The sequence below is a fragment of the Saxophila tyrrhenica genome (assembly GCF_035928015.1).
Source record: "Saxophila tyrrhenica strain CCFEE 5935 chromosome Unknown scaffold_14, whole genome shotgun sequence".
In the NCBI taxonomy this organism is placed as follows: domain Eukaryota; kingdom Fungi; phylum Ascomycota; class Dothideomycetes; order Mycosphaerellales; family Extremaceae; genus Saxophila; species Saxophila tyrrhenica.
Window position 1 is genome coordinate 386414 of NW_027041746.1, and position 25669 is coordinate 412082.

The window sequence follows — 25669 nt, forward strand, 5'->3', positions numbered from 1 at the left end:
GAGGGGGTACTTGAAGCAAGGCGACGAGGTGCGGTTCGGGTGTGTTGGCCTAAGGCAAAATTCGAGACGATCACATGCAAATACTCCTCACTTGGATACAATTTAGATACGAAGGACCTACGACCTACAACGTTCATACAGCTATCTAGCATCGCACATATCAATGGGAATTCTCCATGAATGAGCTCGTAGAGCAGGTACCGCTATCATCGCAGCCAATTCTCTAACCGCCGCAAAATGGAAGCACAACTTCCAACCAGCTCAGAGCTCAGAGCTGACCTTGATCGCGACGGCTTTGTCCTCATACGAAATGCCTTCTCTGGCGAAACTTTGGACCGTTACAGAACCGCCGCACAGAAAGCAGTAGACCTCGCAAGATCCGGCAAATGGCCCTACATCCGAACTCTCCCCAAGCAATTCCCTCCCTGGAATGAAGACGCCAGTCATGGAATCTGGGGCGTTCAGCATCTACTTCATCCCGACATGCCAGAGCGAAAGGTGTTCGCGGAGTCGTACTTCAACGACACGATGCTTGAAGCTGTGTGCCGATTGCTGCAGTGCGAGCGGGACGTGTTGGTCCTGGAGCTGTATAATATGCTTGTACGACCCGACCGAGACTTCGCACTGCGCTGGCACCGTGATGACATCGGGCCTGATGTACCTGCCAAAGAAGAAGAAGAGCGGCTTAAAGAACCTATGATGCACACGCAATGGAATCTGGCACTGTTCGACGACGCCTCCTTGGTCGTCGTGCCTGGCTCGCACAAGCGTGCTCGGACTGATATGGAGCGAAGTGCTGATCCGTTCGAAGACGATATGCCAGGCCAGAAGGTCGTGAGGATGGGCCCTGGTGATATCCTCTTCTACAACAACAATATTTTGCATCGAGGTGTGTATGACTCGACCAATGAGCGAATGACGCTGCACGGCACGATGGGCATTGCCGGGACTGATGCAGCAAGGGCGAGGAACATCTTGCAGCACGGCATCGGCTCTTGGGCGAAGGAAGCGGACTTCAGCAATCTGCCGCCCGACATGCGAGATATCGCAAAGGGCATGCAAGGACGATTGATCTCGATGGGAGGTGTTGATGATGTAGGGTATTCCCAGGCTGACTAGCAATGCCCGCTGTTCGTGGTGAAGGTACAGCTGAAGGGTGGACATGGTGTCGTAAAGATAGCATTCTCTGCTGATTCCCATCGTCAACGTTCATCACTGGGGTGTCTCATATCGTACACTATAGTACATTATCAGTAATCTCGCGGTGAACTCAGCAAACAACGGCCCCCAAAATCTCTTTCAGGTTCCTGCTAAGAGTCCTGTTGCAGATGCGATGGTAGGTTATAGTCTGCGTAGTCCATGTGAACAAAGGCTCGGTCGACTGTCGAAGAGTTAGCAAAAGCGAATAGGAATGCAACGGTAGTGATTGGACATACCATTAGGCACACTCTCGAGCACATACTGCAGGCTCTCGCCTAGATCGTGCGAGTCTCGGAGACTGGTGTGCTCGTCGAGAACAATGTCCACTTCGACATTGAGCTTGTCGCCGCTGTGGTAGGCTTGCAAGCCTTGGATCTTCCGGACGGTCTTTGCGAAACGCATAGTAAGATAGAGTAGGATATTGCGTTCATCTGCGGAAGCTGCAGCACCAGTGAGGTTGCGAATATGTGTCGAAGACGTCTGCGCCCAGTTGAGGATAACGTATAGCGAGAGCAGAATGCCTCCCAGAGGATCCAACCACCACACCTTCGCGTAGTAGCCGACGAGCGGGAAGATGATCGAAAAGGTGTTGAACACCACATCAGTCTGGGCATCCTGAGCAAGCGCCTGCACCGAGCTGTTCTTTATGAGGCGACACCACAGCCAGCACAAGAATTTGATGACCACGGTCGCCGCCATGATCACGATGGCTGGCAAGGTGAGCTTGACAATTTCGTGGTCGGGTCCAGTAAGCTTGTAGAAGCCCTCAAGCCCGACCTGTACAAACGAGGTTATCATGATGACCGAGAAGACGAGGACACCGATGGGTTCCAGCCGCCGACGTCCGATCGGGTACGAGTATTGGTCGTTCCGGCTGATGAGACGGGTAGTTACCCACACAATGGCGGTGGAAAGAAAGTCGAGCGCGGCATCGACCAGAGAGGCCAGAACTGATACGGAATCCGACAGGGCGACAACAACAATCTTCATGATCAGCAGCACGGTGTTGGCGGCAAGATTGAGATAGATCGCAACTGTGACGACCCGGGATTGGGAGCCTGTTTCTTCTTCTAGGTCTAGATCTGGTGGCATGGCGAGGATCTCTTCGTCGTCCACATCCTTCTGGTCTGGGAGTAATGGTGTGAGCTCTTCGTCATGGACCTTGTAGATGTCTTTTGGAGTGCGTTTGACTCTTTGCGTGCTGCCATTTAGCTCTGGTGTGTTCGATCCCGTCGCAGCGGGAGAAGTCTCCTCTGTGATGGTCGGCGGAACATCAGGCTGGTTCGTACCATAGCCAGAATTCATCTGCTGGTACTCTTGGATCAGATTGTGTGGCAAGCTGCTGTCCAGAAGCCGATCGATGTACATGTAATTCTGGATCAGATAGTTGTTGCGCTCATAGTACTTTCTGATGGCCTTGGGCATCTCCTTCAGCTGCTTCTCCGTCTTCCAGTACTGCTCCCACCTATACCGTGGATTGCTGTTGCCAATCAGGCGCTGCGAACGCATCTCTGGTGTGATGAGAGACGCTGGTATACTGATCTTGCGTCGCAGCGCATACTCATCCCCACCTCCCCAGTGCCCTGCTGAGGATGAGAGCACTTGCGACTGTCCGTCTGGCAGAGCATCCTGATTGTCCCCGGCGTTCTCGTCGCCTTGTCTCTTGGGTAGATCTTCTGCGCCAAAGCTACTTCGTCTGCGCGTGACGAAGCTGCGGTTCCTCATCGCTGCTAGGTTGCTGGAAGAACGTGATTGTGCGATATGCTCGCGGGCGGCAGCTGTAGACGGATCCGCGCTGAGAGGGAGGAAGTCTTTGAGAGCTGCGATGCGATACCAGTTCGGTTCTGCCATCTTGCTGCGGGCGAAGTTAGTACCTTTGTTATGCCATTGGGCGACAACGTCTTATCGCATCCAGGCCGTTGAGACCTTCCTCCACATTCACATCCAAACCTTAAATTTAAGCATAGACTGGATCGTGGAGATCCCGTTGGCTGATCAGTGGAGATAGCATGTGTTTGCTTTTTCACGTGAAGATCATTACACAGAGCTATGTCTAAGGCTGGCGATACAATTGTTCGACTCTTTCTGCCTCTGCACGCTCCTGTCATATACTCTACTGCCTCGCACCGGACTTCATAGCAATGGTGACCGATGATGGTACGCAATAAATGTTGATAGCGGTAGTTCCTAAGGCCATTGTGGCCACTGGCCCAACTGTCGTAGGCATGGTCCTGAAAGTCTGACGTGCAGCATCCTCATTTCTGCTCGGTATATTCTTGATGGTTGTCAAGCTGGTCCGCTGGCCGTGGAATACAGGGAGAAGCCTAGTTGCCGAACACCTTCCGTCTGTTCATTCATAGATGGCCCGTTGTGGAGCGGGGGCCCTGTTTGGGAATCTGAAAGCATCTTTACTGCTTCTAAGGAACTGACCACATCACAGTGGGGTCATTCAGATCCCATACCCTGCTCAATCAAGCCTTCCCTTCCACCAGAGCAACCTCACGCAAGATACCCTTCTTCCACCGCGCAAACTCTGCCCTTCTGTCATCGCTCAGCCAATCCACAGCAGGTTGGAACATCGTCCCCAGACCAGGCAGTAGACCCGCAGGTCCAGGGTCGTCTTCGTCGGTAGCGCCATGCTTCTCTCCCCTTCGCAGAGGTGTCTTCGCTGGCCGTGCGACTGCTACGGGGGTGTCTTGATCGTCCGCGTCTTCAAGTTCGTCTTCCAAAATTTCTGCGTCCCCCTCCACCGGAGGCTCGCTAGTAGCATCTGCTTTTCGCGTAGTCCTGGCGCTCTTACTGGGCGTCTCCTCCACCGCCTCGGCCTTCCTCTTCCTCGACCCCGGCGTAGTCGCCTGCCTACCCAACGACCGCCCCGCCGCCGGCGAAACCCCCTCCTTCCCCCTACTCCCCGGCGTCTCCCCGGCCCCCCTCACCGCCCTCTTCGGCGTCCCCGTAGTAGTAGTCAAAACACTATTTAAAAACCTATGCAACTTCGCGTATACCCTCGGCCCCACGGGCGGCGCGGGCTTCCCAATCTCCAGCGCCAGCTTATGCCCGAGCCGCTGACATGCGATGTGGCAGCAAGCGTATGTGCGGCCGATTTCTTCTTCGGGTTTGAGGGCGGAGGCTTTGGAGCGGGATTGGGCGAGGAGGGAGGAGGCGAGGTTGGTGAGTTCGTCGGGGATGGGGGAGAGGGTGGGGACGAGGGAGGAGAGCGAGAGGTCGATTGGGGTGGGCATGGTTGGTATGGTGGGTGGTGGTGGTGGAAGTGGTTGCAGGTGAGAACGCGAACGCGTTTGGAAGACGTGTTTTGAATTGGACCTCGGCACCTTCCGGTTTGGGAAGATTCACATGTAAGCAGGACAAGTATTATGAAACCTCTACAGAAAGCCACAAGTTGGCACTGCGACCTCCCATCCATCCCTGCACCATAAGAAACCCCACCCACGATATCTCAAAATGGCGTACAAGAATCCTGACGATGGATGTCCCACGGCTCACCCTCTTCCTCTTCCCCACGAGTAAGGCTGAAGTAATCTGCGCCAATGTTGCTGCTCGGTGTCATCATAGGCTTGTCCTGCAGTGGACCACCAATCTTGAACTGCGACAAGTATTCGTAGTGCGGCATGTTCTTCAGCACCAGTGCTTTCAGCGCAACACCCGCCTCACTGCCGTAACTCGCCTCCCAAATGGCACAGTACTTCTCCAGCTCCGGTTCCTCGGGCTGATGAGAAGGTTAGCAGTTATTTCAACAATGCTGATGTAGTCTGAGGCACCTTCTCCGCAGGACGATGAATGCCATCGCTCTCCCACACCACCTTCGTCCACTCATAAGCGTACGCATTCGCAGTCGGTCGCTCATGCGCCGGATATGGCGTCCACGTCTCGCTCAACTCATCTGCGTTGATGCCAATGTATTCACAAACAGCCTTGCCCACCGCAGCAGTCTTCCAGAGCACATCATCTCCATCCACAACAAGTGGTTTGCGGCCTTGCGAGCAGAACCCATCGAACAAATGCCGACTGAGCTTCAGCGTCGTGATGGCTTCAAAGTCCTCTTCCGCAGGCGCAGGCTTGCTGCCCTCTTGCTCGATCGCTCTGCAGAGTGAGTCAACCACCAGAATCGGATGCCTGATGACTAGCACCGGCTTGATGATTTTGAAGAAATCGTCAGGTATGTGGGTGGAGTTAGTAAAGTGCCTGTAGCTGTCCCTTGTCCCCCGCAACAGTGGAAACATGTCTTCGTGCTTGAAAGCTAAGACGCAGTGTTCGTTGACAAACGGGATGAGACTCTGAGAAGGCGTCAGTGCCGTTCTTCCCAGGTATTCAAGCCAGACTCACCTTCTCATGAGCGTTCAAGACATGCTGGGCTAGTTGGGTTCTGCAGGTCTCATGTGTCTCATCGCCGCAAAAAGGAGCAACAGCGCTTTGGGTTTGCTGTTTCCTGCCCGGAGAAGCTCGGGTGTGCAGCGTGAAACGATCTGGGCCAAGTAGGGATGCCATCATGAAAGCGTGGTGGATTGGGGCAAGTTTCGGACTGGTTGAGATCCATCGGAAGAACAGATGAGAGCGTGATCGTGGATTGTCGAAGACGAACACCGGTCGTGGTGTAAAGTGCGTCGCGGGCGCCAAATCTGCCATGTGGATTGAGCCAATTGGTGATGCTCGCAGTTTTGACGTCGTCTGGAGGCTCTGCGATTATATACTCGTCCATGTCGGCGACACGGCACGAGCTGGTATGGAGCCAGGACATGTCGACGGCAAAGGACTTCGCCGGTATCTGTTGTCTTCAAAATACTATACACGATTCTATGGTGGCCTCGCATTGTGAGGTACGAGCAAAGGAGAAGCAACGCCGGGACCAGTGTCCTCGCTGTATATCTTGCGGCTATGTCGTAAAAATCCTCCAAGGCTGAGGTCTTGGCGGCAGCTCAGCCACCAGAACACCATCCCATCCAAGGTTGATCTGTACGAAGGCGAACGCTCATCTTAGAGCTGAGATTGCGCGCTGGAATCGCCGACCACGTCTCGTAGCAAGGTATGGATGGGGGAGGATGGTGTAGTTCATCTGGCCACTTGCGCGGTAGTCCAGCCTCATGGCACCGCTATAACATGTTTCTTCTGAAATGCAACAGGGTAGACGAAGATTGTGACACATGAGATACTGAGAACAACAGACCTTACATGTACCTTTAAGCAGAGGACCGAGCATGCAGAAGGGCAGTTGTTTTGAAGGCGCGTCGCCGGGTCAAGGTTTGGAGTTGGTGATCTGGACGGACGGAGGCATGAGATGGGGATATATTCGCCCAGTATCTCCTCTCTCGTACAGCCTAAGCTGAGCTCAAGATGATGCATCAAAACTGTGTCTTGATTGTGCGCCATATCTCAGTTGGAGAAGCAAGAGGTGAGATGTGGTTGTTGTCTTTGGTGGAGTTCGCTTATCGGAGCCGTATCCGAAGGCCAAGACCTGCCTTAGACATCGGGCATCACATCACGGTGACTTCCTGGAGGATCACGACGACAGATTTCACCTTAAGCCAAAGGCGTTGCCTTTGACTGGACCAACATACGAACCGGCCATACACCCGCGATTGCGTGCCTCATCGACGAACGACCTCAACCGCCGCAACGTGCGCAGGACCAGCCAACCACGGGCGAGGTGAAGACAATCCAGTGAGAAGCCAGGTGGACAAGAGACTCCATTGACTCATATTGGCATTGTTCTACTCGAGGCGGGACATAATGAAGTGAAAGGACCGGACCTTCCTCCATCAGCTAGGCCTGACTAGCCGCCTGCCGTTAAGACAAGAACAAGAACAAGTCAGCAAGAAAGGCTTAAGGCTACCTCATCCTTCCCATTCCACCTATATCCTGCCTCCCCCATCCCTGTCGGGAGCACATCAGGCACGTCGGACCCTGAGCGCGCACCTTCTGCCGGTTTTTCTGAAATCCTACCACCTTGCGATCGACTCCCACGGCTACCCGCATATCACCGCCGGCCTGCATACAACCATGCAGAACTCCCCGCAAAATCGCAAACGGCCAGCACCCGGCACCTCACCGATGCCTCAGCAGCCGCAGCAGTCAAATTTCCAGTACCCGCAGATACCGGACAACGCCGACTTCAGCAACTTTGACTTCTCAAATCCACTTCCTGACCAGACCTTTGCGAACACTACCTTTGATGACAACAACAACCTCAACTCCTACGGCTTGAACAGCGCGCAGCGGCAGACATACGGTAGCAACTTCACACCCGCAGCACCTTCCACAGAGCTTGTGAGGAGAACGCGGAACCAGCAACTTGCTCCACAAAACGGACAACAACAAGAGCAATGGAATGGCAGTGGAGGGTTGGCAGGATCTCCAGACACTGACGATGACATGGAACTTGAGAGAAGAGCTGATGCAGCCATGAAGGAAGGACTGGCGAAGAGAAAATCGATACCACCCTTCATCCAGAAGCTCAGCAGCTTCCTCGACAGCAACCACACAGATCTCATCCGATGGTCTGACGATGGCAAGTCTTTCATAGTGCTCGACGAGGATGAGTTTGCGCGCACCTTGATCCCAGAGCTGTTCAAGCACAACAACTATGCTTCTTTCGTTCGCCAGCTCAACATGTATGGCTTTCACAAGACCATAAACATCACGGACGGCTCTTTGCGACAGTCAGAGAAGGCCAGAAAGGGGCTGAAGCCACCCAGCATGTACTCACATAGGTTCTTCCAGAGGAATCGACCTAAGCTTCTCTGGCTGATCAACAAGCCTGGTGGCAAGTCGACTGCAAAGCGGAAGCGTGATGGGACCATCAAGGAGCAGTATGACAGTGACGACGAGCGTCAATATTCGCCTGTTCCGGAGAGCCGCATACAGGAGCTGGGTGCGCCGAGCAACACCCTGGATCTAGCACAACTACCACGGAATGAGATTGCGGCTGTGCGGTCAGAGCTCCAAAAGCTGCAATCACAGCAGAAGTTCATCTCGCAAATGATAACTCAGCTCAAAGATCAGAACGATCAGTTCTATCGACAAGCGAGCGCCTTCCAAGCCCTGCATGACCGGCACGAGAACTCCATCAATGCCATCTTGACCTTTCTAGCTACTTTCTACAATCGAAGTGTGGAGGGTCAAGGAGCGCAGAACCTGGTCAACATGTTCACGAATGCGGCTGCGCATCAGAATCAACAGCACGGTAGCGTCGTGGAAGAATACACTGATGGTACGCCAGATCCTCAAGCCAGCTCACAACAGCAGCAGCTCCAGCGGTACATGAAGAGACCACAGCTGCTTCTACCCGGACCAAACTCTGCCAATGCGAACCAGTCGCTGCAACCTGGCAACGTGGCCACCGAGCCAAACTCTGCCCGAGCATCTGCCAGTCCGCCCAATGATGGCTCAAACGGTGGCAGTGTGTCCAGTGGCCAACCCCAACCACAGAGCACTACCACAGCTCCCAGTCCGAACGTGAAGGCAGAATCACAGACGCCGAACGAGGAGATGATGAGTCTGATCAACACCGTGAACGCCACGACACAAGCCAGCACTCCAAACTCAACCACCGCGCCGGACTATGGAGACTTCAAATCCATCGTCGACCATTACCAGAACCTCACTGGCAATCCCCTGACACCACAGCAGCGGGAAAACACTCTTCAAGCCATCATGAGCAGTCAAGGGGGTGCGAATGCAGGCGACAACAACGCCCTCACGCATCCTGCACCGCCCAACTTTGACTTGCAGCATCTACGAGATCAGGACAACACCATCGAGCAGCTGCAGGTCTTGCAGAAGCAGAATCAAGATTCGCTGAAGGAGCTCGGTCGAAGGCTTAGTCCGCACTCACCAACTGGTAACATTCCTGGTTTGGTGCAGGATATCGGCCAAGATCCGTTCGACCTCACTGGCGCACCTGGCGACTACGATCCGAATGCCTTCATCAACTTCGACGAGAACACATGGGACGGAGGCGGGGATGGTGACTTTGACTTTGGGTTTGACACGGGCGCGGGCGATGGGGATAACAACAACTGGCCTGGCAACATGGGTGCGGGTGCGGGTGGTGAAAACGCTGTGGACGACTTGTTCGGTCCAACTCCAGCGGATCCAAACCACCTGGCCGCTGGACAGAACGGTGGACAAGTCGAGAGCGTGAGCAGTTCAGCAACCAGTCCGGCTGGACCGAATGGTGGAGAAGACGGGGCCGGTACGCCGAACAAGCGGCAGCGGAGGTCTTGAAGCGGTGTGGGCTGGACTGTCGTTGAAGATGTTTGCATAGGAAAAAGGCGCAGTGCTGACGACTTCATGAATTACGAGCCGGGACTTGGTAGTTCCTTGCGACACACGGCTGTGGGTGTGCGTGTAGGACAATGGAAAGTGTTGTGGATAATACTGTCGCTGGAGCAGCGACACTGCGGAATAGATACCCTGATATGCAATGTGAATGATTCTCGGGAGATGCTATTGCCGTGACAGCCTCCCCTTGTCTTTGAACGGCCATTCTTCGCAGCTATGACGGTTGCGAGCATTCAGTCTCGCTATTCAACAAGAATCTTCAGACCTGCAGCTGAAGCTCGAGTGTGACAAAAGGTGAATATCTATACATCGTACTATCATGACACCCAACTTCTCTCAGTAAAGCGGAATCCACCGGTCGAACACCATCGCTATGCAAAGTCCCCAGTAACACTCACGCCAAGGCCTCAGCCTCTCTCCCAGGCGGCTGAGCCTCAAACGTATCCTTAAAAACTCTATCTTTCTGCGAGCGCCGCCATTCGCTCTTCACATGAGCGAGCAATCGCAGAGCACCAGCCGGAGTGACTCCTTCGACTCGCCTTGCCTGGCCGACGGACTCTGGACGCGTGTCGCTCAGGACCTTTTTCTCCTCCATGCTCAGGCCGAAGATGGATTGGTAGTCCAGGTCTGCTGGTAGCAACAGCGTCTCGTCCCGAGCGAAGGCTGCGGCTGAAGCTTCTTGCTGCGTGATGTAGGGTGCGTATGTGCCTTCGATGTTCATTCGAGCTTGGACACGACCAGAGTATCTGGCGACTTCGGGAACGACCGAGACCAGCGATGCGGTGGTGATGTCCGCATGCCGCAACAGGTCAAACGCAGAGCGCTTTGAGCTGTCCTCGCGCACGGTGAAGCCTTGCTCAATCCAAGCGTGCGAGCTGAGTTTCTTGCTTTCAAGCATCGCACGAAGCTCATCCAGCTGCGCCTTCTCGTCGCCGAAGGCAGACCATCGCTTGTCGCCGACGACTCCAGCCTCCCTGCCTTTGGCTGTAAGCCGCAGGTCCGCGTTGTCCGCTCGAGCGGACATGCGATACTCTGACCGTGACGTGAACATGCGGTATGGCTCGCTCACGCCTTTGGTGACCAGATCGTCAATCATAATACCGATGTAGCTGTCCGCTCGCGACATTGTAAACGGCAGGCGGCCAACAGCAGAGTTGCCAGCATTGATGCCAGCCAAGATACCTTGCGCAGCTGCTTCCTCATATCCAGTGGTGCCGTTGATCTGGCCGGCGAGGAAGAGTCCGCTTATGGCCTTCGTCTCCAAGGTGCTCTTCAAGCTGCGAGGGTCCACGTAGTCGTATTCAACGCCGTATCCTGGCTGGAGCATCCTCACGTCTTCAAGGCCGACGATGGTCTTCAGCATGGCTTCCTGTGCATCTGCTGGAACAGTCATACTGATGCCATTTGGATATATCACATCATTGTCAAAGCCTTCCGGCTCCAGCCATATGAGATGCTGTTCCTTCGAAGCAAAGCGCAGAATCTTGCTTTCCAGTGAAGGGCAGTATCTTGGCCCCTTGACAGACTCCCGGATGTGTATGCTCTTGTCGAGGTTCTGCCGGACGATGTCGTGTGCTGCAGGATTTGTGAACGTGCTGAAGCAATCAAGCTGTTGGTCAACCGCCACTCTCTCGTTCAGATAGGAGAAAGGAACCGGCGGATCGTCACCCGGTTGGAGTTGTAGTTTGGAGAAGGCTATCGTCGTCTTGTCTAGCCTGGGTGGCGTGCCAGTCTTGAGTCTGCCAAGCTTGAAACCAGCTTCCCTCAGTGACTTCGAAAGGCCCACAGTGGCGGCCTCGCCCATGCGTCCAGAAGGGAAGACATCTAATCCGATGTGAATCTCTCCACCCAGAAATGTCCCCGTCGTGATTACGACGTTTTTTGTATCAATGACCTCTCCAGACTCCAACCGCACGCCCGTAATCTTTCCATGCTTGCCCTCGTCCATTGCAGCCGGCGATCGATCGACGATGATATCCGCGACCTTGCCCTCCTTCACCTGCAGCCCACGATAATTCATCATCTCTTCGCGCATGTGCTTCTTGTATAACGCTCGATCAATCTGCGCTCGTGGTCCCCAGACCGCAGGGCCCTTTTTGCGGTTCAACATTCGGAACTGTACGCCAGCTTCATCTGTAATGCGTCCGACTAAGCCATCCAGGGCGTCAATCTCGCGCATCATCGTTCCTTTGCCAATGCCGCCGAATGAAGGGTTACAGCTGCACACTCCAAGATTCTCGTATGAAGGCGTGACCAGGGTCGTTCGAGCACCTGTTCGAGCCGCCGCCGCCGAAGCCTCGCAGCCTGCATGGCCGCCACCTATGACTACGACGTCGGCCGGAGGACTAGAGCTGATCAGTGTCTGCAATATCGGCGGGTGACTGTCGCATACCTTCTATCGACCGGCAGGTCTGCCACTGAGGCAAGGCCGCGCCGGAAGGCCTTCGCTGACCTCACACGCGGCGCGTGGCCCCATAGCATTCGTGCTCTTGCAGAGAACACCAACGCCATGATTGACAATCCTGCTGTTGTCTTCCCACTCGTGTCTATCAACTCGCCGTCGACAGTGGTCACTTTAGCACCCGCGGACCGAGCCGCTCATTGACCGCATTGGGAAGGATGGCTGACTGGCAAGCAAAGTGTCTTTGTCCTTTCATTCATCTGTACTTATTGACATGATCTTGAAGTGTCGGACAGAGTCAGGGTGGACATGCTGACTACATTGAGGATAGCATGCGGAAGTTTTTATGCGCCGCAGTTGTTCTTGCCCTAGCTGCCGGAAGCCTTTGCCATGCACATGAAAGCGATGGCGAACCCACCATCGCCGTGGAGAGCACTAGGAGCACGACACAGACCGTAACCACCAGTAAAGCAACCGCGTCTTCTTCGGCACGCACGACCACACCTCCACTCGGCAGCGGAACGTGTCCCAGCCGTACTGTCAATTACATTACCCACACATTGCCGCAGCAGTGCCTGCGGCCCGATCGGCTGAATACAACCACAACTCAGAGTACTGAGACTAGCATTGACGCTATCAATCTTTCCAGCTTAGGGTCAGAGAGGTCTTTGGGTGACGAATCCGCGACGGCAAGCTCGGCAACTGGAACCGCCCATGAACTTCCATCGACAGAACAGTCGCTGGAGGCCTCTCCCTCCCGTGTCGTTGATGATGTCCCGGAGGCAAGGCAAACTCCTTCGGTCGCTTCGGACCTCCAGACTGCCTCGACGTCCATCCAGGCTGTAGATACGGTGAATAGCGAAGCAGAGACTGATTCACCACTCGACAATGCGAAGTTTCTGTCTTTCGAAGAGTGGAAGCAGCAGAACCATGTCAAAGCACCAGAGCCAGGCCGCGATCCCCAACAAGGTCCCGATCGACCACGTCCCGGCATTAACAATGCTCTTGACGGGTTCGGGGAGGAGGGAGAGATCGAGCTAGACTTCTCAGGTTTTGGTAGCCCCGCGAGTGGACCAAGACAGCAGCAGGCTGCATACAGAGCCAGTGATGATTCTGCGGCGGGTCAAGCGACACCTACGGCTCACTCTCCGAGATCAAAAGATGCCGGGAAGACGTGTAAGGAACGGACAAATTATGCTTCGTTCGATTGCGCTGCCACCGTCCTCAAGAACAACCCCGAGTGCAAGTCGGCATCTTCAGTTTTGGTGGAGAACAAGGACAGCTACATGCTCAATACCTGCTCTGCTCAGAACAAGTTTTTTATTGTCGAGCTGTGTAACGACATCTTGGTGGACACGATTGTACTCGCCAATTATGAGTTCTTCAGCAGCATCTTCCGACACTTTCGAGTCTCGGTATCTGACGTCTATCCCGTTCAGCTGGATAAATGGAAGGATCTCGGGACCTTCGAAGCTCGCAACACTCGGGAGGTACAAGCATTCCTCATCGAGCACCCACAGATATGGGCTCGATATCTAAGGATCGAGTTCCTGACTCACTATGGCAGCGAGTACTACTGCCCCGTCAGTTTACTTCGAATCCACGGCACAACCATGTTGGAAGACATGCGACATCAGGAATACGCAGCTCAGCATGAAGTCCGCGAGGAGAAGATGCCAGCAGCCGAACCCACAGCTGAAGCTCAAGAGCCTGCATCGTCGACCAATGAGCATGCTAAGCAGACGCTGCAGGCAGTACCTGCGGTCGAGAAGGAAACGTTGCCAGCAGATGGAGCAGCAAGCAGTACCGCTGTCACTGGTATCTCGACGTCGAGCCACCGTTCTAAACCATCCGAGATCGCTTCTCAGCAGCCTGGATCAACCCAAAGTGGCACCAGCGAAAATTCTCCAACATCTACTGCAGAAGCGTCATCGATGTCCGTAGCCAGTTCTTCTGGCCCTCCGTCCGAAGGCACTGGAACCATGTCTGAGACTGGGAGCGCAAGCACTAAATCTGCGGCCCATGCGTTGACGAGTAAGAGTGACGATGTTGTACAAACTTCGGAAAATACCCAAGCTTCAACCATGCCTCCAGGTGCCAAAGCGCAACAGTCCAGCTCAGCAAACGACTTGCCCGTAAACAACAGCACGCCCGAGCTACAGGCCACAGACTCGGCCGTGTTGGTGGAGACACAGCCAGTGGGCGAACCATCACGCTCCGCTGCGTCCTCGGACATCACCAATTCAAGCGACACCGCGTTGTCGTCGAGCAGCAGCTCAAACAGCACCAAGAGTATCGCCGCAAGCACAGCATCTGCCCCCGCACCGCCACAGCCATCCACACAAGAGTCCTTCTTCAAGTCGATCCACAAGCGTCTGCAACAGCTTGAAGCGAACAGCACACTGTCTCTTCAGTACATCGAAGAGCAGTCGCGGATACTGCGCGATGCCTTCTCGAAGGTCGAAAAGCGGCAAATCTCCGCCACGAGCTCATTCCTCTCAAATCTCAATCAGACTGTGATGCAAGAGCTGCATGGGTTCCGGCAGGCGTACGATCAACTCTGGCAAAGCACGGTCATCGAGCTGGAAGGCCAACGTGAACAGTATCAGCGAGAGATGCTAGCTATGAGCTCACGCCTGACCCTCGTCGCTGACGAGCTGGTCTGGCAGAAACGTATGGGTATCGTGCAGTCGACGCTTCTACTCCTTTGCCTCGGTCTTGTGCTCTTCGCCCGCCAAGGCAACACAGGCTACCTCGAAGTCCCGCTGATGCAGCAGATGATGAACAAATCTTCTGCTGCCCTAGGTCGCACAGGATGGGAGAGTCCACCTATCAGTCCTTCGCCTGAGAGCAGATCTCCAGTCAGCCAATTTCGAAGGAGAATCTGGCGTTCTGTCACCGACCCGAGCTCCGGGGGTGGTAATGCCACTGACCGCACAGCCTCGGTGACTGACAGTCGGCCGGAGAGCAAGGATGGTCCGCTGACGGTCGATGTTCACGTCGAGCCACCTACACCACCGAAAGAAGAGCGAGGGAGTGCCAGCACAGAGTGGGATGATGCTGACGATGAACAGGATGTGTTGGATCCGAGAGAGTCGCGGAGTGGGCCTTCTACACCGAGAGGCACAAGGGAGAGTGAGAGCGCTGGTGAGGGATATCTGGATGCTGGCTAATGTATAGTGGAATGTTGCATTTGAAGCGTTCTCGTAGAGCATAGCAATATACCTGAGCATCAATGTCATTATCACAACGCCTTCATCACAGCCGTGGCTGCCCTGCGCGGTGCATCATAACCATGCGTCACCTACCAGTGGTCCTCTCCCTCCCGAATGCACTGCCTCATCAGGCCCCCTTCACCGGTAACGCCTCCAGACCTCCTGCCCAGAGGACTTTTAATCATTACTCGCACACCCGCGACATCCACAGCTCACACACTGGATCTCCTGATCCTCCTTCAGCTGCTCGCGCGGCACGCGGCAAATGCACGTGCTGTTGAAATTGGTCTCCTTGGTTTGAATGCAGCGCAGACAGCAGAGCTGCATCATGCGAAGTCAGCAAGCAGCAACCAAGAACGAATCAGCAAGTTCAAGCTTACCTTCTCGTAGCCCTGCTTCTTCCATTTGGCGATCAGGTTCGCGTCAGCGTAGCCATTCTTCAAAAGCCACTCGTAGAGCTGCTTGCTGATGGCCTCCTTCTCGTAGTAGAGGTCGTATATGTATCTTGAGCCTACATACACGCAAACAAAGAGGTCAGCAAGTCTTCACTCGAGCCCTTCAGATGCACGCAGAGGTCAGAAGAGAACGATATCTCTCACCTTAGCGGGCCTCGAGGGCTATGTGTTCGCCACCTTTCCTTTGGGTGACTGCGATCGCAGATTGAGTGCTCCACGCGCTTCTAAGGAGTATACCTACGTTGATGCGTGATCCGGAAGACGGGCCACAGCATCTCGTGCTTCTTCTTGCCCTCGTGGCTGGCGTTTTCGGCGTCCTTGAGCTTGTTCTGGAACTCGAGCAGGGTGTCTTCGATGTCCTCGAAGCCGTCGGGCGGCGGTTTGCGATTCTTTGCCGTTCGTACTGCTGGCATGCTGGCGACTGTCTCTCCTGATGTGGTGTTCGATGGAATGCGAGAGTGAGTATCGCGGTGAAGAGGTTGCCTCGTTGGTTCATGTGAAATAGTTCGCTAGCGTCTCGCACGGACCAGCTCGTCACGGTAAGCTTCCAGCTTCAACGCGCGACGTCTCCCTAAACTTGAACTTCTTAACCAACGACCACTTCAGCCAACATCACCAAGCATCACGACTCGCAATTAATGGCTGACTTCGAAAGGGAACGTGACAACTACCGTCCAGGCGGAGGTCGCGGCGGCGGCAGAGGGTACAACAACAAGAGGAAGAGGTTCAGAGGTGAGGCTACCAAACGGTCACGATTGGAAACGCGCCTTGCTAATGCTTCATGCTCGCAGAGGACGATGACTTCGAGCAGCAGCCATACCGCAATCAGCGACAGCGCCACGAGGCTCCACCTGGCACGAGACTCAGAAGGGGCTTGCTCGATATTGGGGAAGATTCACTGCGCATGCCGCACGAGTCCGCGATGAATCTGGCTAAGCTGGCGATGGAGAATTACGAGGACGAGTATGTCAGGGACACACTCAGCGAGGCCATTCTTCGCTTGGTCGAAGAGCAGCCGTTCAAGATCCCATTCGTTGCTGGCGTGGTCCTCTTCGCGCACGATGAGAAGAAGGAGGTCGCCGCAGACGTGATCACAAAAGCCGGAGCGCAACTACAAGATCGCCTCGAGAAGGGACAATGGCGGGAGTTCAAGTTGACCCTGAGGTTCTTGGCATGCTTGAGCAGGGTGTATGAGCAGGACGGCGTGTTCCCGATCCTCGATGAGCTCTTCAACCGTGCGGTCGACCTGCAAACGGCTTCGCAGGAGGATGCAGTGGGGCTTGAGCTGGTGCGCATCATCTTGATGACCATCCCATACCTAATTGCCTCCGCTTCCGACCAGACGCTCAAGCAGAAGGCCGTGGAACTGTTGGAAAAGACGGATGTGATTGCTTCTACACCGCATCAGTTGGAGGCGCTCGTCGACCCGTATCTCGGCCAGGATGACGCCGACAAGCCCATGGCTTTCGGCAGCACCATCTCAATTTTGCAGCGACAGCTGCAGGAGGAGGCGTCGAACGGGTGGCCCCTCGACTGTGTTCTGAGAGTCTACGATCCCTCATACATGCGCGGCACCAATCTGGAGGCCAACGGCGACGCCAACGGGAGTAGCACATCAATCTCTTTCCCCTCGGTGACAGTGCCCTCTCCTGTCGTTCAAGGACCACGGGCCCTTTTCCCAGAGCTCTTCTTCTCTGTCTTCGCGGACCAGGAAATCGAGTCAGTACCGTCCACTTCGAACATCGCATCCACACTCATCCGCGACGCCATTAACGATACGATCAACGCTCTCGACTTCAACCGTAATATTGTTGCCCGCTACCTGAGTGAGATCGACTGCTTCTGGCCTCCCAACATCTTTCACAAGCGTGGTATGGCTTTTGATAAGCTGAGGGACACGGACGATGGTCGCCCAAAGTGGAAGCCTGAAGACGTGGCTATCGACGCAGTGTTCTCGCAGATCCTTACCCTCCCGGCTCCAGAACACAAGCTGGTATACTACCACGCCATTATCACCGAGATGTGCAAGATTGCGCCTGCTGCCATAGCTCCAAGCCTTGGGCGTGCGATTCGCTTCATCTACAGAGGTCTTGATACTATGGATTTAGAGCTGGCTTACCGCTACACGGATTGGTTCGCACACCATCTCAGCAACTTCGAGTTTAGGTGGAAGTGGGCGGAATGGTGAGTTCGGCATCTTTATGTGACGGATGTGAAGCTGACTATTAACGACAGGACTTCTGATGTTGATCTGCCGGACCTGCAAGCCCGAAAGGCCTTCATCAACGGCGCGTTGGACAAGGAAGTTAGACTGTCTTTTGCGAAGCGTATCCGCGAGACCCTTCCCGAGCCGTACCATAAACTCATCCCAACCAGCAAAGAGAAGGACATGCCTGAATCCAAGTTCGCGAACGATCAAACGCCATTCGCGAAGGAGGCTCGAGAAGTCCTCGATCTCCTCAAGAAGAAGGCGCCCGAGGAGGAAATGCAGCGCGTGCTTGACTCCATTCAAGAGCAAGCTCGGAATCAAGGTGTCGCCGATCCCATGGTCAGCAGCACGGATGTCTACATGACCGCCATTCTGTCTTCCGGCAGCAAATCGCTCAGCCACGTGCTATCGACCATCGATCGCTGCAAAGAACGCCTTCTCGCCATCGGGACCCAAAGCGAGCAGGCCAGGAGACAGATTCTCGCCAGTGTGGCTGAGTTCTGGGCCAATCACCCCGGCACTGCGGTCAACATCATCGACAAGCTCATCAACTACACCATCGTCACACCGATGTCTGTGATTCAATGGGCGCTGGTCGACCACGTGGATCGTGGCCGTGCGTTAGCGGCTGCTTACATCTATGAGATCATCTCGATCACGATGTTCAAAGTTACCAACCGCATGCACCAGCTGCTCGAATTGCGCAATAGCACCAAGACACCCTTCGACCAGCGGAAGCAGATGGACGAGGCATTACCGAACGAGAGGCAAGGCATGCGCGATATGTTTGCTGCGATCGAGGATGCGGTTGCTGGCATCGCTACTGGTGCGCAGGACGAGATGGTGGAGCGATTCGAGGGTGATGAGGAGGAGCAGGAGTTGATTAAGACGTGGGGCGAGCGTTGGGCCAGGGTGTGGAGGCGCAAGGCGGCGGTTATGGAGGCTGTGGTTGGCGAGGCCGCGGTTGAAGAGTTAGTGGAGCCGCCGCCCGTTGAGGATATTGTGGTGGAGGATGCGCCGGTGATGGAGGATATGGACCGTATCGAGTAGATGGTACGTGGGCACGTGGTGCGACTGCTGACCGAGACGTACACACGCGAGAAGATTGACGTATGCCGGAAGTGCATTAAGCAGGGCGATGGAAAGTAAAAGGAGTGGTTTACCGCAGCTGACGCTCTGCTGAGCGCTCTCGCCGCATCTCATCTAATGCATCTGCATCTGGAATGACGATTCTCCCCTCTATTCCCTGGTCGCAATGATAAGCTGGTTGGGATACTCTTCCAACAATTCCTTCCACCACGCTGCATCCTTGCCTTCGACCTCCCTCTTCACTTCCTCCCCAGGCCGGACATACTGGAGATCTACTAGACCGGCCTTCTTTCCCTCTTCTTCCAGAATCTCCTTCTTCAGCACAAATGTATCGAACTCCACCTTGGGTTGGGTGTTGAATTCAATATGCATGCGGACTCCGTCACCGGAAGGGAGAGGCTGCAGACCTGTCTCCCGTGCGCCATACTCCTCCCATTTACCCTGCATGCTGGTCGGATTCACGGTATCCTGGTTTTGAATGATGCCGACGAATTTTGCTTTCGGCTTCAAATACGTTGCGACATTCTGCCACATTGCAGCCATCTGGGCTCGATCCGCAGGGTAGTTGAGAAGCCACATGGCAATCACGAGATCGAAACTCCCCTTCTCCAGTCCCAGGTGGTCGAGTGGCTGCGAGCAGTCGGCGTGGTGCAATTCAAACCCAGCCTCCGGAGACGTCTGCTTTGCCATACCGAGCATCTCATCGCTGATGTCGACACCCACCAGTTTCGTCGCTCCGAGTTTCTGCATCTCACGCAGGCCGATGCCTGTGCCGCAGGCCAGATCGAGGACTGAGGCTCCATTCCATGGCCCGAGGCGCCTGAGGTTGGTATCGAGCAAAGGGAATAGGATTTTGACAGCCGGGACACTCCAGATGATGTCGTAGTCGCCGGCGACGGAGTCGTACATCTGGCCTTTTGGTGGCGCTGAAGACATGTTCGGCGGCGGCTGAGCGGTAAATCAGTTGTTGGTACTGTGTACAGAGGCAGTTGCTCTGGCGTTCGCAGCAAGATGAAGATGAAATCGAACTGTGGACGGGAGAACAGTGACTTAGCAACGCCAATTCGGTCAAGCTACGGGTACTGTACGCAGGGTTTCGGCTTTAGCGTTCCCTTCCAGGTTCCCCTGCGGCCCTGCCCATCCCCCACGCCTCCCCGTCGTCTGTGCAAACGCTACAGAATCCTTCGGCTAATCAATAAGGTAGGGCCACGGCCCACGGATAAGCGAGCGGCTCATAACCCCCGTCGCTTCGAGAAGGTGAATTGGCCCGTCAGCTCCGCAGGAATGATTGGCAGATACCTTGGGATCTCGTCAAGTTGCTCTGTCCGCTTCAACCTGATCAGACGATACTAAGGCAATGTCGTCTGGCGAAAAGGTCGTTCCCTTCTAAGTCATGCCTCATACCTCCTACGCCCGTTGCCTACTGGATCTTTCAAGGGGGTGCTCCTTCCGCCTTGTCAACCCGTGTTCAAGGTTATGAGCAGTCCTTTACCAGAAAGTGACATAGAAAAGGTTCGAAGGTCTTTGCATCTATCTGGAAGCGTGACACCAAGCAAGATTCTATGGCACAACCTCTGATGAAGCCGCCAAGCTGTCGACAGTAAAGTCGGCCCAGCAGGTCAGAGCAAGCCGTGTACGGACCTTCTCGGAGAGAATGACCGCCGGCTAACGAGAGTGATGTGGCGTTTTTCACCACAACCTCGTCTCTGAGAAGACTTCCAGATGTCCCCAGGGGCCCCTTCCACTGTTCCTTGCTCAAGCGGGGGACAGTGAAAGTAGCCCATTGGGCCAGAGCGAGCGATCTAATGAATCTTCTGACAGACAAGCAAAGCCCGCCCACGAGAGCGGTGTGGCTTTTCCGGGTTGACTGGGTCTGAGAGAAGGCAGCCAGACATGCCCGCTGTTCCGCCTTCACTGTCCGTCGCTTGACGACGAGCTCATGTATAGCTCCTTACCAACGCCACCGGCCCGCTGTACATATCCTTTCCGTACAAGATGTAGTAAGTAAACGCCAAAATCATCACGCCGCCATTGATTAGGACGTTCCAATTCATCGTGCTCAGAGTGACGGGCGTCTGCACAGGGAAGAAGAGGAAGATCCAAATGGTCAGCAAGAACGCGAGCGCGAACAAGTTCACATAGAGACCCGCTCGGCCCAAGCTCCACCGTCTCTCGGGCAGTGGTTGCCCACGGAGTCTTCGAATCACGACGCAACCGATCGAAATGATGTAGGTGGTCAGCAGAGCGTTGGTGCCCATAGAGGCGACGGCGTTGAAAGCTGCAGTGCTCCCAATGTTGATCAGGGATAGAAGCGCGGTGCAGCAGAAGGTGACGAGGACAGCATTAAGCGGAATATTCCAGCCGTCTTTGACCTACGCGATAGTTGTTAGTCTGCTTCATATTCTGGATCGCGGAAGGGAAGGCGTACATGGGCAAGAAAGCTGGAACAGGGCACCCCACGGTCTCGTGCAAAGGACCAGAGCTGTCGCGACACTGTGGCGAGACTGCTGATGACCGACGATACGGTGTTGGTGATTATGATGGCAACCATGACGGATGTGCCTACTTTGCTGCCGGTTGCATTGTAAAACGCCGAGATGAACGGGTAGCCCGTATCCGAATCCACGATGTAGAGGGGATTGCCGGCAATGAAGGCGAAGGTGATGATCATGATCCAGCCGAATGCTCCGTTGACCACGATAGACCACATAGTCGCCTTAGGGAGAACGATGGAGGCATCCCGGATTTCCTCGGACATATGGACCGCAGAGTCGGCGCCTAGCAACCCGTAGACGGACGTCAGCAGTCCCACCATGAAAGAAAGGCCCTGCGTCGGCCAGCCGCCGAGGTTCTGAAACTGGGTAAAGACCATCTCCGCCGAGTTTCGCGGCGAAAGCACCCACAGCGGGATGAGGACCCCAAAAAATCCCAGCAAGTGCAGAATCAGCACGATCCCCTCGATCATTGGCAATCGTTTAGCCAAGAACGTGTTGAAGAGAACGGCGAAGGCGACGATGGCAATGACGAGGAGAGTCCCATGCCAGCGCTCGAAGACGTAAGATGGGTTGTTCAGCACAATGAGGCCCTGTATCAGCGTGCCTGGGATGTAGGCGATGGACGCCAGTCCGGTTTGCCAGCCAAGGACGGAAATCCAGCCGACGGCGTAGCTGAGGAATCTTTGCGTGCTCTTCGGGCTGAACTCCGATACCTGAAGAACAGATGGGTAAAAGGGTCAGCGGGTGTCTCGATGTTGGAGGAGGAATCACAAGGTCTCAGAGCGCCACCCGCACTGTGATCGTGTCTTGGAGAACCGTTCCACCCATGGACTCACCCAATGGTATTGGCCTCCAGATGTTGGTGCCCTGGCGAGAAGGCATGTTAGCCCGAGCGCGCGATTAGAAGCTTCGCATCGACGTACATGGAGGCCATCTCTGCCAGCGAGGCAAAGACGAAGCAGTAACCCATCCAGACCAGGAAAAACCCCCATACCAGACCGGCCAGGCCTCCGTTCAACAAGCCAAAGATTGTCGAACTCAGGACAATTTCCCATGTACTCATTGCCGTGCTGGAGAAACCGAGGATAGAGATGAAGCGGAAGTTTCGCTGCCCATGTCAGAGTACGCACAACACGGCCGTCGTGCTTCAGACACATACATTCAGCTGCTGCTCCCTTCCCAGACGGTCCATTTCCTGCGCGTCCTTGGCCGTGCCCACCATGTCCTTTCCTTCGTCCATTTCCACCTCCTCTGCCCCGTGCTGCGGAACCGATTTGTTATTGGAAGACATGGTTGTATCGAGCGCTGGGTGGTTTGAGGAGTACGAACGATGGGACGTTGTAGATGTTGAGCCAAAGGCCCAAAAGCAAAGCCGGAGGGAACAGTCGGAGCCATTTAGATCAATCGGCGGGTCGCCGGCACCTAGGCTGCTAGGAAGCTTACATCGAACCGAAAAATGACCTGGACGCTTCCGAGGCGGGCGAGATTGTCCCCGGCATATGCAAATGCGAGGAGACAAAGAAATTGAGTTTGGCTAGAGCCTCCCATCGCACGTGTCAACGTTCAACCCCAGTCTCCCCCCACGCCATGCACGATCGGCCCGCAAGCCCCGTCAGCTTCGCAAGCCTTGGCTCGCTTGGTTATCTCGACCTCGTAACGAGCATACCTAAGCGGCTAGCCTATAGACCAACCAGCCGCCGTGGAGCCATTGTCGGTCGCCTCTGCGGCAGAACTCAGCACTTCACCTCGCTTCAGGCCGTTCTTCTTCTTATCGATCCTGATTCCTACGGCACACCGGAGGCATGAGACAGGAGGTACTCCGTATCAAGCAAGAGACAGTGAAAGCGGCCAACCGAGCATGGCTAGGACTCTTGTCCGACACGGAATTGCGGCCAAAAAGGCCCCATCATTCTTGCTAGCGAGCGGTCATTGTTTGTGAGAAGGCGGTCCCTGACACGGCTGACTCTGGTCGAACGGGCCGCTTTCACTGTCGACAGCTTGGCTATGTCACTGCCGGACGGAAGCGACCTCGTGGGACCCTTGGTGAGCTGCAGGTACGAGGGTGGTGTTATTATACTCTCTTAGCCGACGGGTTGGGGCTCTCTCGACCGAATTTTTGCGTGTCGATCGGCCATAAGATCAAACAACCACCCTCGGTCGTGACTCGTGGCGCCCATCTCTCGACCCTCCCTTCCTCTCCTACGTTGTACTCGGACACCCTCAACGCCCGAACTAAGAGCGACGACGAGGTTTATGTACAACAGCCCACTTGCCAGCCCACTTCTCTGGCCCTCAACTCTGCAGCCACGGCTCTACGAGTTGGTGAACGATGGCAAGAAGGCTGGAACCCGGGCAGTCACCACCTCTCGCCGTCATCACTCCCGATGACCAGCGAGGGGTCATCTTTGTCACTGGCGGACTAGCCCTGGCGGCGACAATGGTGTGCCTGGTGGTGCGCGCATACGTGCGAATGGGCTCGGGACAAGCGTTCGGGAGCGACGACTACGCGATTGCCCTGTCGTTTGTAAGTCTTCCTCCCCCATGCGCAACACCTGTTGATACCAATATGCACGCGTAGCTCTTCATGATCGCCCAGACGATCGCCTTGTTCATCTCGGCCGGGGATGGGCTGGGCGTGACATCGAGTCTCATCGGCCACGCAGAGGGAGTCTCGATGCAAAAGGTCGGTACCCGCCAAGGTTGCCGGCAAAGACTGTCGACGCTGACTCCTTCCCTAGGCCATCCTTGCCGCTGATATCTTCTACCTCTTTGCGCTGTGGTCGACGCGCTGCGCTTCAGCGTTGTTCTTTCAGCGCATGTCTCGCGTCACGAGACATGAGATGTTCTGGAAAGTGATGCTGGGGGCCATCCCAGTGCTCGGACTGGCTTCAGTCCTGACCGTTGCTCTTCGCTGTGAGCTGAGCCACGCTTGGCTGTTCATCGACCAGCATTGTACCGGTCTTGTAAGCATTTCACCTGATGGCCTCCTCTACGTGGTGCGTTTTTGTTAGAATATGCTGACGTGTATCGAAGTTCGACAGATGGGTCGCAGCGACAGTCATCGATGTTGTCTTCGAAGTCGCCCTGTTCACCCAGCCACTTTTCATGGTCGCCAAACTCCAGATGGCCACCAAGCTCAAGATCAAAGTCATCAGTTCCTTCGGCGGACGCCTGGTGGTGATCATTCCACTCATCCTCCATCTCCTCGCCCTGCGCCCTTTCTACGAATGGACGGATGGTCAAAAAGTTTCGAGTTACACTATGATGCGACCCTACATCTACACGCAGATCTGTCTTGCGCTCGCCATCATCACGCCAACCGTCCCCTTACTGCAACCGTTCATGCAGGCGACCACGACCTCTTTCGGGATGGTGTCAGGACAAGCTACCAATTCGTATTCCGATCCTATGAGTAGGCAGAGTCGGTCGAACTGGCGGTCCAATCAGGACAAGGAATCGTCATTCGCGCAGCATGTCACGAGCTCGAGCTCAAGGAGGTCGCAACACAAAGGCCTGGAGAATCCAAACCAGTATTCTGTCAGCGCGGTGCATAATCGGCGGGTCTCCCATAGCGGTAGCGATGTCAGCCAGCAGCCGATGATACGACGCGATGTACAGTATGAAGTCTCATATAGTGAGGGACCGGCCTCCTAGAAATGTGTAACATATTCCACGATCAACACTTTCCACGGCGCATCTCGTTTCGAACTTATAGCATGCATTTTCATTCTCCGGAGACTAGCGAGCGCCTTTCTTCCTTTTCTCTCGCCTTGACCACTCTCGAAGTAGACGAAGTCTTCGTAGCCTGGGCGGCCTGACAATGAGGTAAAGAAGAAATTCTGCGGTGGAAGATTGGTCATCATGAGCGTCAGAGAATTTCTCAATGATCGTAGTCCCGTGCCGACACCATTGTTCCGTGGCAATAGTAATAGACGCTCTCGTCGCTGCCGCCAGAGCCAGGTCGGGTGTCAATCAGCCCGTAAGCGCCGCCAGCCACCAGGCTTCTTCTCACAGGTACCTAGAGTGAAAGACGGGTCAGCAGATGTCTCGACAAGCGGAACAACAGTGGTGAGGTCTCGGAGCACCTCATGGTCCTGAGAACCCAGACGCATCTTTGGAGAACCCTGCCACCCATCAGTTCGACGTACCTAGACCGATGGGAAGAATGGTGATTAGATGTCTCGACAGCCGGAACAGACATGAAAAGGTCTTAGGGCGGCTCGCAGTCCTTGAAAGTTGACCGTGTCTCGGAGAACCCTTCCAGCGATTGTTTTGATTGCCACTGTTGATAATGTTCAATTCCTCCT

The 25669-nt window shown here is 54.9% G+C and overlaps 11 protein-coding genes across 11 annotated transcripts; 5 read left to right on the forward strand and 6 right to left on the reverse strand.

The window, feature by feature from the left end:
* Window positions 1–237: 237 nt before the first annotated feature.
* LTR77_008464 (uncharacterized protein) lies at window positions 238–1119 on the forward strand (the record flags this gene model as incomplete). Its single annotated transcript, XM_064805696.1, has 1 exon — window positions 238–1119. The coding sequence occupies one exon, from the start codon at window positions 238–240 to the stop codon at window positions 1117–1119; it is 882 nt and encodes a 293-aa protein (XP_064656156.1).
* Window positions 1120–1310: 191 nt separating this feature from the next.
* LTR77_008465 (uncharacterized protein) lies at window positions 1311–3051 on the reverse strand (the record flags this gene model as incomplete). Its single annotated transcript, XM_064805697.1, has 2 exons — window positions 1311–1381; window positions 1437–3051. 2 exons carry the CDS (start codon window positions 3049–3051, stop codon window positions 1311–1313), a joined length of 1686 nt encoding a protein of 561 aa, XP_064656157.1.
* Window positions 3052–3671: 620 nt separating this feature from the next.
* LTR77_008466 (uncharacterized protein) lies at window positions 3672–4442 on the reverse strand (the record flags this gene model as incomplete). The annotated part of the gene is given in 2 exon segments (XM_064805698.1): window positions 3672–4173; window positions 4186–4442. The coding sequence occupies 2 exon segments, from the start codon at window positions 4440–4442 to the stop codon at window positions 3672–3674; spliced, it is 759 nt and encodes a 252-aa protein (XP_064656158.1).
* A 215-nt stretch (window positions 4443–4657) lies between these two features.
* Window positions 4658–5844, reverse strand: LTR77_008467 (uncharacterized protein; the record flags this gene model as incomplete). Its single annotated transcript, XM_064805699.1, has 3 exons — window positions 4658–4927; window positions 4980–5495; window positions 5545–5844. 3 exons carry the CDS (start codon window positions 5842–5844, stop codon window positions 4658–4660), a joined length of 1086 nt encoding a protein of 361 aa, XP_064656159.1.
* Window positions 5845–7215: 1371 nt separating this feature from the next.
* Window positions 7216–9441, forward strand: CTA8 (Heat shock transcription factor; the record flags this gene model as incomplete). Its single annotated transcript, XM_064805700.1, has 1 exon — window positions 7216–9441. The coding sequence occupies one exon, from the start codon at window positions 7216–7218 to the stop codon at window positions 9439–9441; it is 2226 nt and encodes a 741-aa protein (XP_064656160.1).
* A 451-nt stretch (window positions 9442–9892) lies between these two features.
* On the reverse strand, window positions 9893–12009 carry MTO1 (Mitochondrial Translation Optimization; the record flags this gene model as incomplete). The annotated part of the gene is made up of 2 exons (XM_064805701.1): window positions 9893–11843; window positions 11891–12009. 2 exons carry the CDS (start codon window positions 12007–12009, stop codon window positions 9893–9895), a joined length of 2070 nt encoding a protein of 689 aa, XP_064656161.1.
* A 222-nt stretch (window positions 12010–12231) lies between these two features.
* LTR77_008470 (uncharacterized protein) lies at window positions 12232–15072 on the forward strand (the record flags this gene model as incomplete). Its single annotated transcript, XM_064805702.1, has 1 exon — window positions 12232–15072. The coding sequence occupies one exon, from the start codon at window positions 12232–12234 to the stop codon at window positions 15070–15072; it is 2841 nt and encodes a 946-aa protein (XP_064656162.1).
* A 219-nt stretch (window positions 15073–15291) lies between these two features.
* BUD31 (Component of the SF3b subcomplex of the U2 snRNP) lies at window positions 15292–15982 on the reverse strand (the record flags this gene model as incomplete). The annotated part of the gene is made up of 3 exons (XM_064805703.1): window positions 15292–15435; window positions 15495–15625; window positions 15811–15982. 3 exons carry the CDS (start codon window positions 15980–15982, stop codon window positions 15292–15294), a joined length of 447 nt encoding a protein of 148 aa, XP_064656163.1.
* Window positions 15983–16207: 225 nt separating this feature from the next.
* On the forward strand, window positions 16208–18828 carry cbc1 (Nuclear cap-binding protein subunit 1; the record flags this gene model as incomplete). Its single annotated transcript, XM_064805704.1, has 3 exons — window positions 16208–16301; window positions 16361–17753; window positions 17805–18828. The coding sequence occupies 3 exons, from the start codon at window positions 16208–16210 to the stop codon at window positions 18826–18828; spliced, it is 2511 nt and encodes an 836-aa protein (XP_064656164.1).
* Window positions 18829–19017: 189 nt separating this feature from the next.
* On the reverse strand, window positions 19018–22653 carry LTR77_008473 (uncharacterized protein; the record flags this gene model as incomplete). Its single annotated transcript, XM_064805705.1, has 6 exons — window positions 19018–19815; window positions 20823–21239; window positions 21296–22075; window positions 22199–22229; window positions 22286–22470; window positions 22522–22653. The coding sequence occupies 6 exons, from the start codon at window positions 22651–22653 to the stop codon at window positions 19018–19020; spliced, it is 2343 nt and encodes a 780-aa protein (XP_064656165.1).
* A 1038-nt stretch (window positions 22654–23691) lies between these two features.
* On the forward strand, window positions 23692–25016 carry LTR77_008474 (uncharacterized protein; the record flags this gene model as incomplete). The annotated part of the gene is made up of 4 exons (XM_064805706.1): window positions 23692–23886; window positions 23941–24045; window positions 24101–24325; window positions 24396–25016. 4 exons carry the CDS (start codon window positions 23692–23694, stop codon window positions 25014–25016), a joined length of 1146 nt encoding a protein of 381 aa, XP_064656166.1.
* Between the last annotated feature and the right edge of the window lie 653 nt (window positions 25017–25669).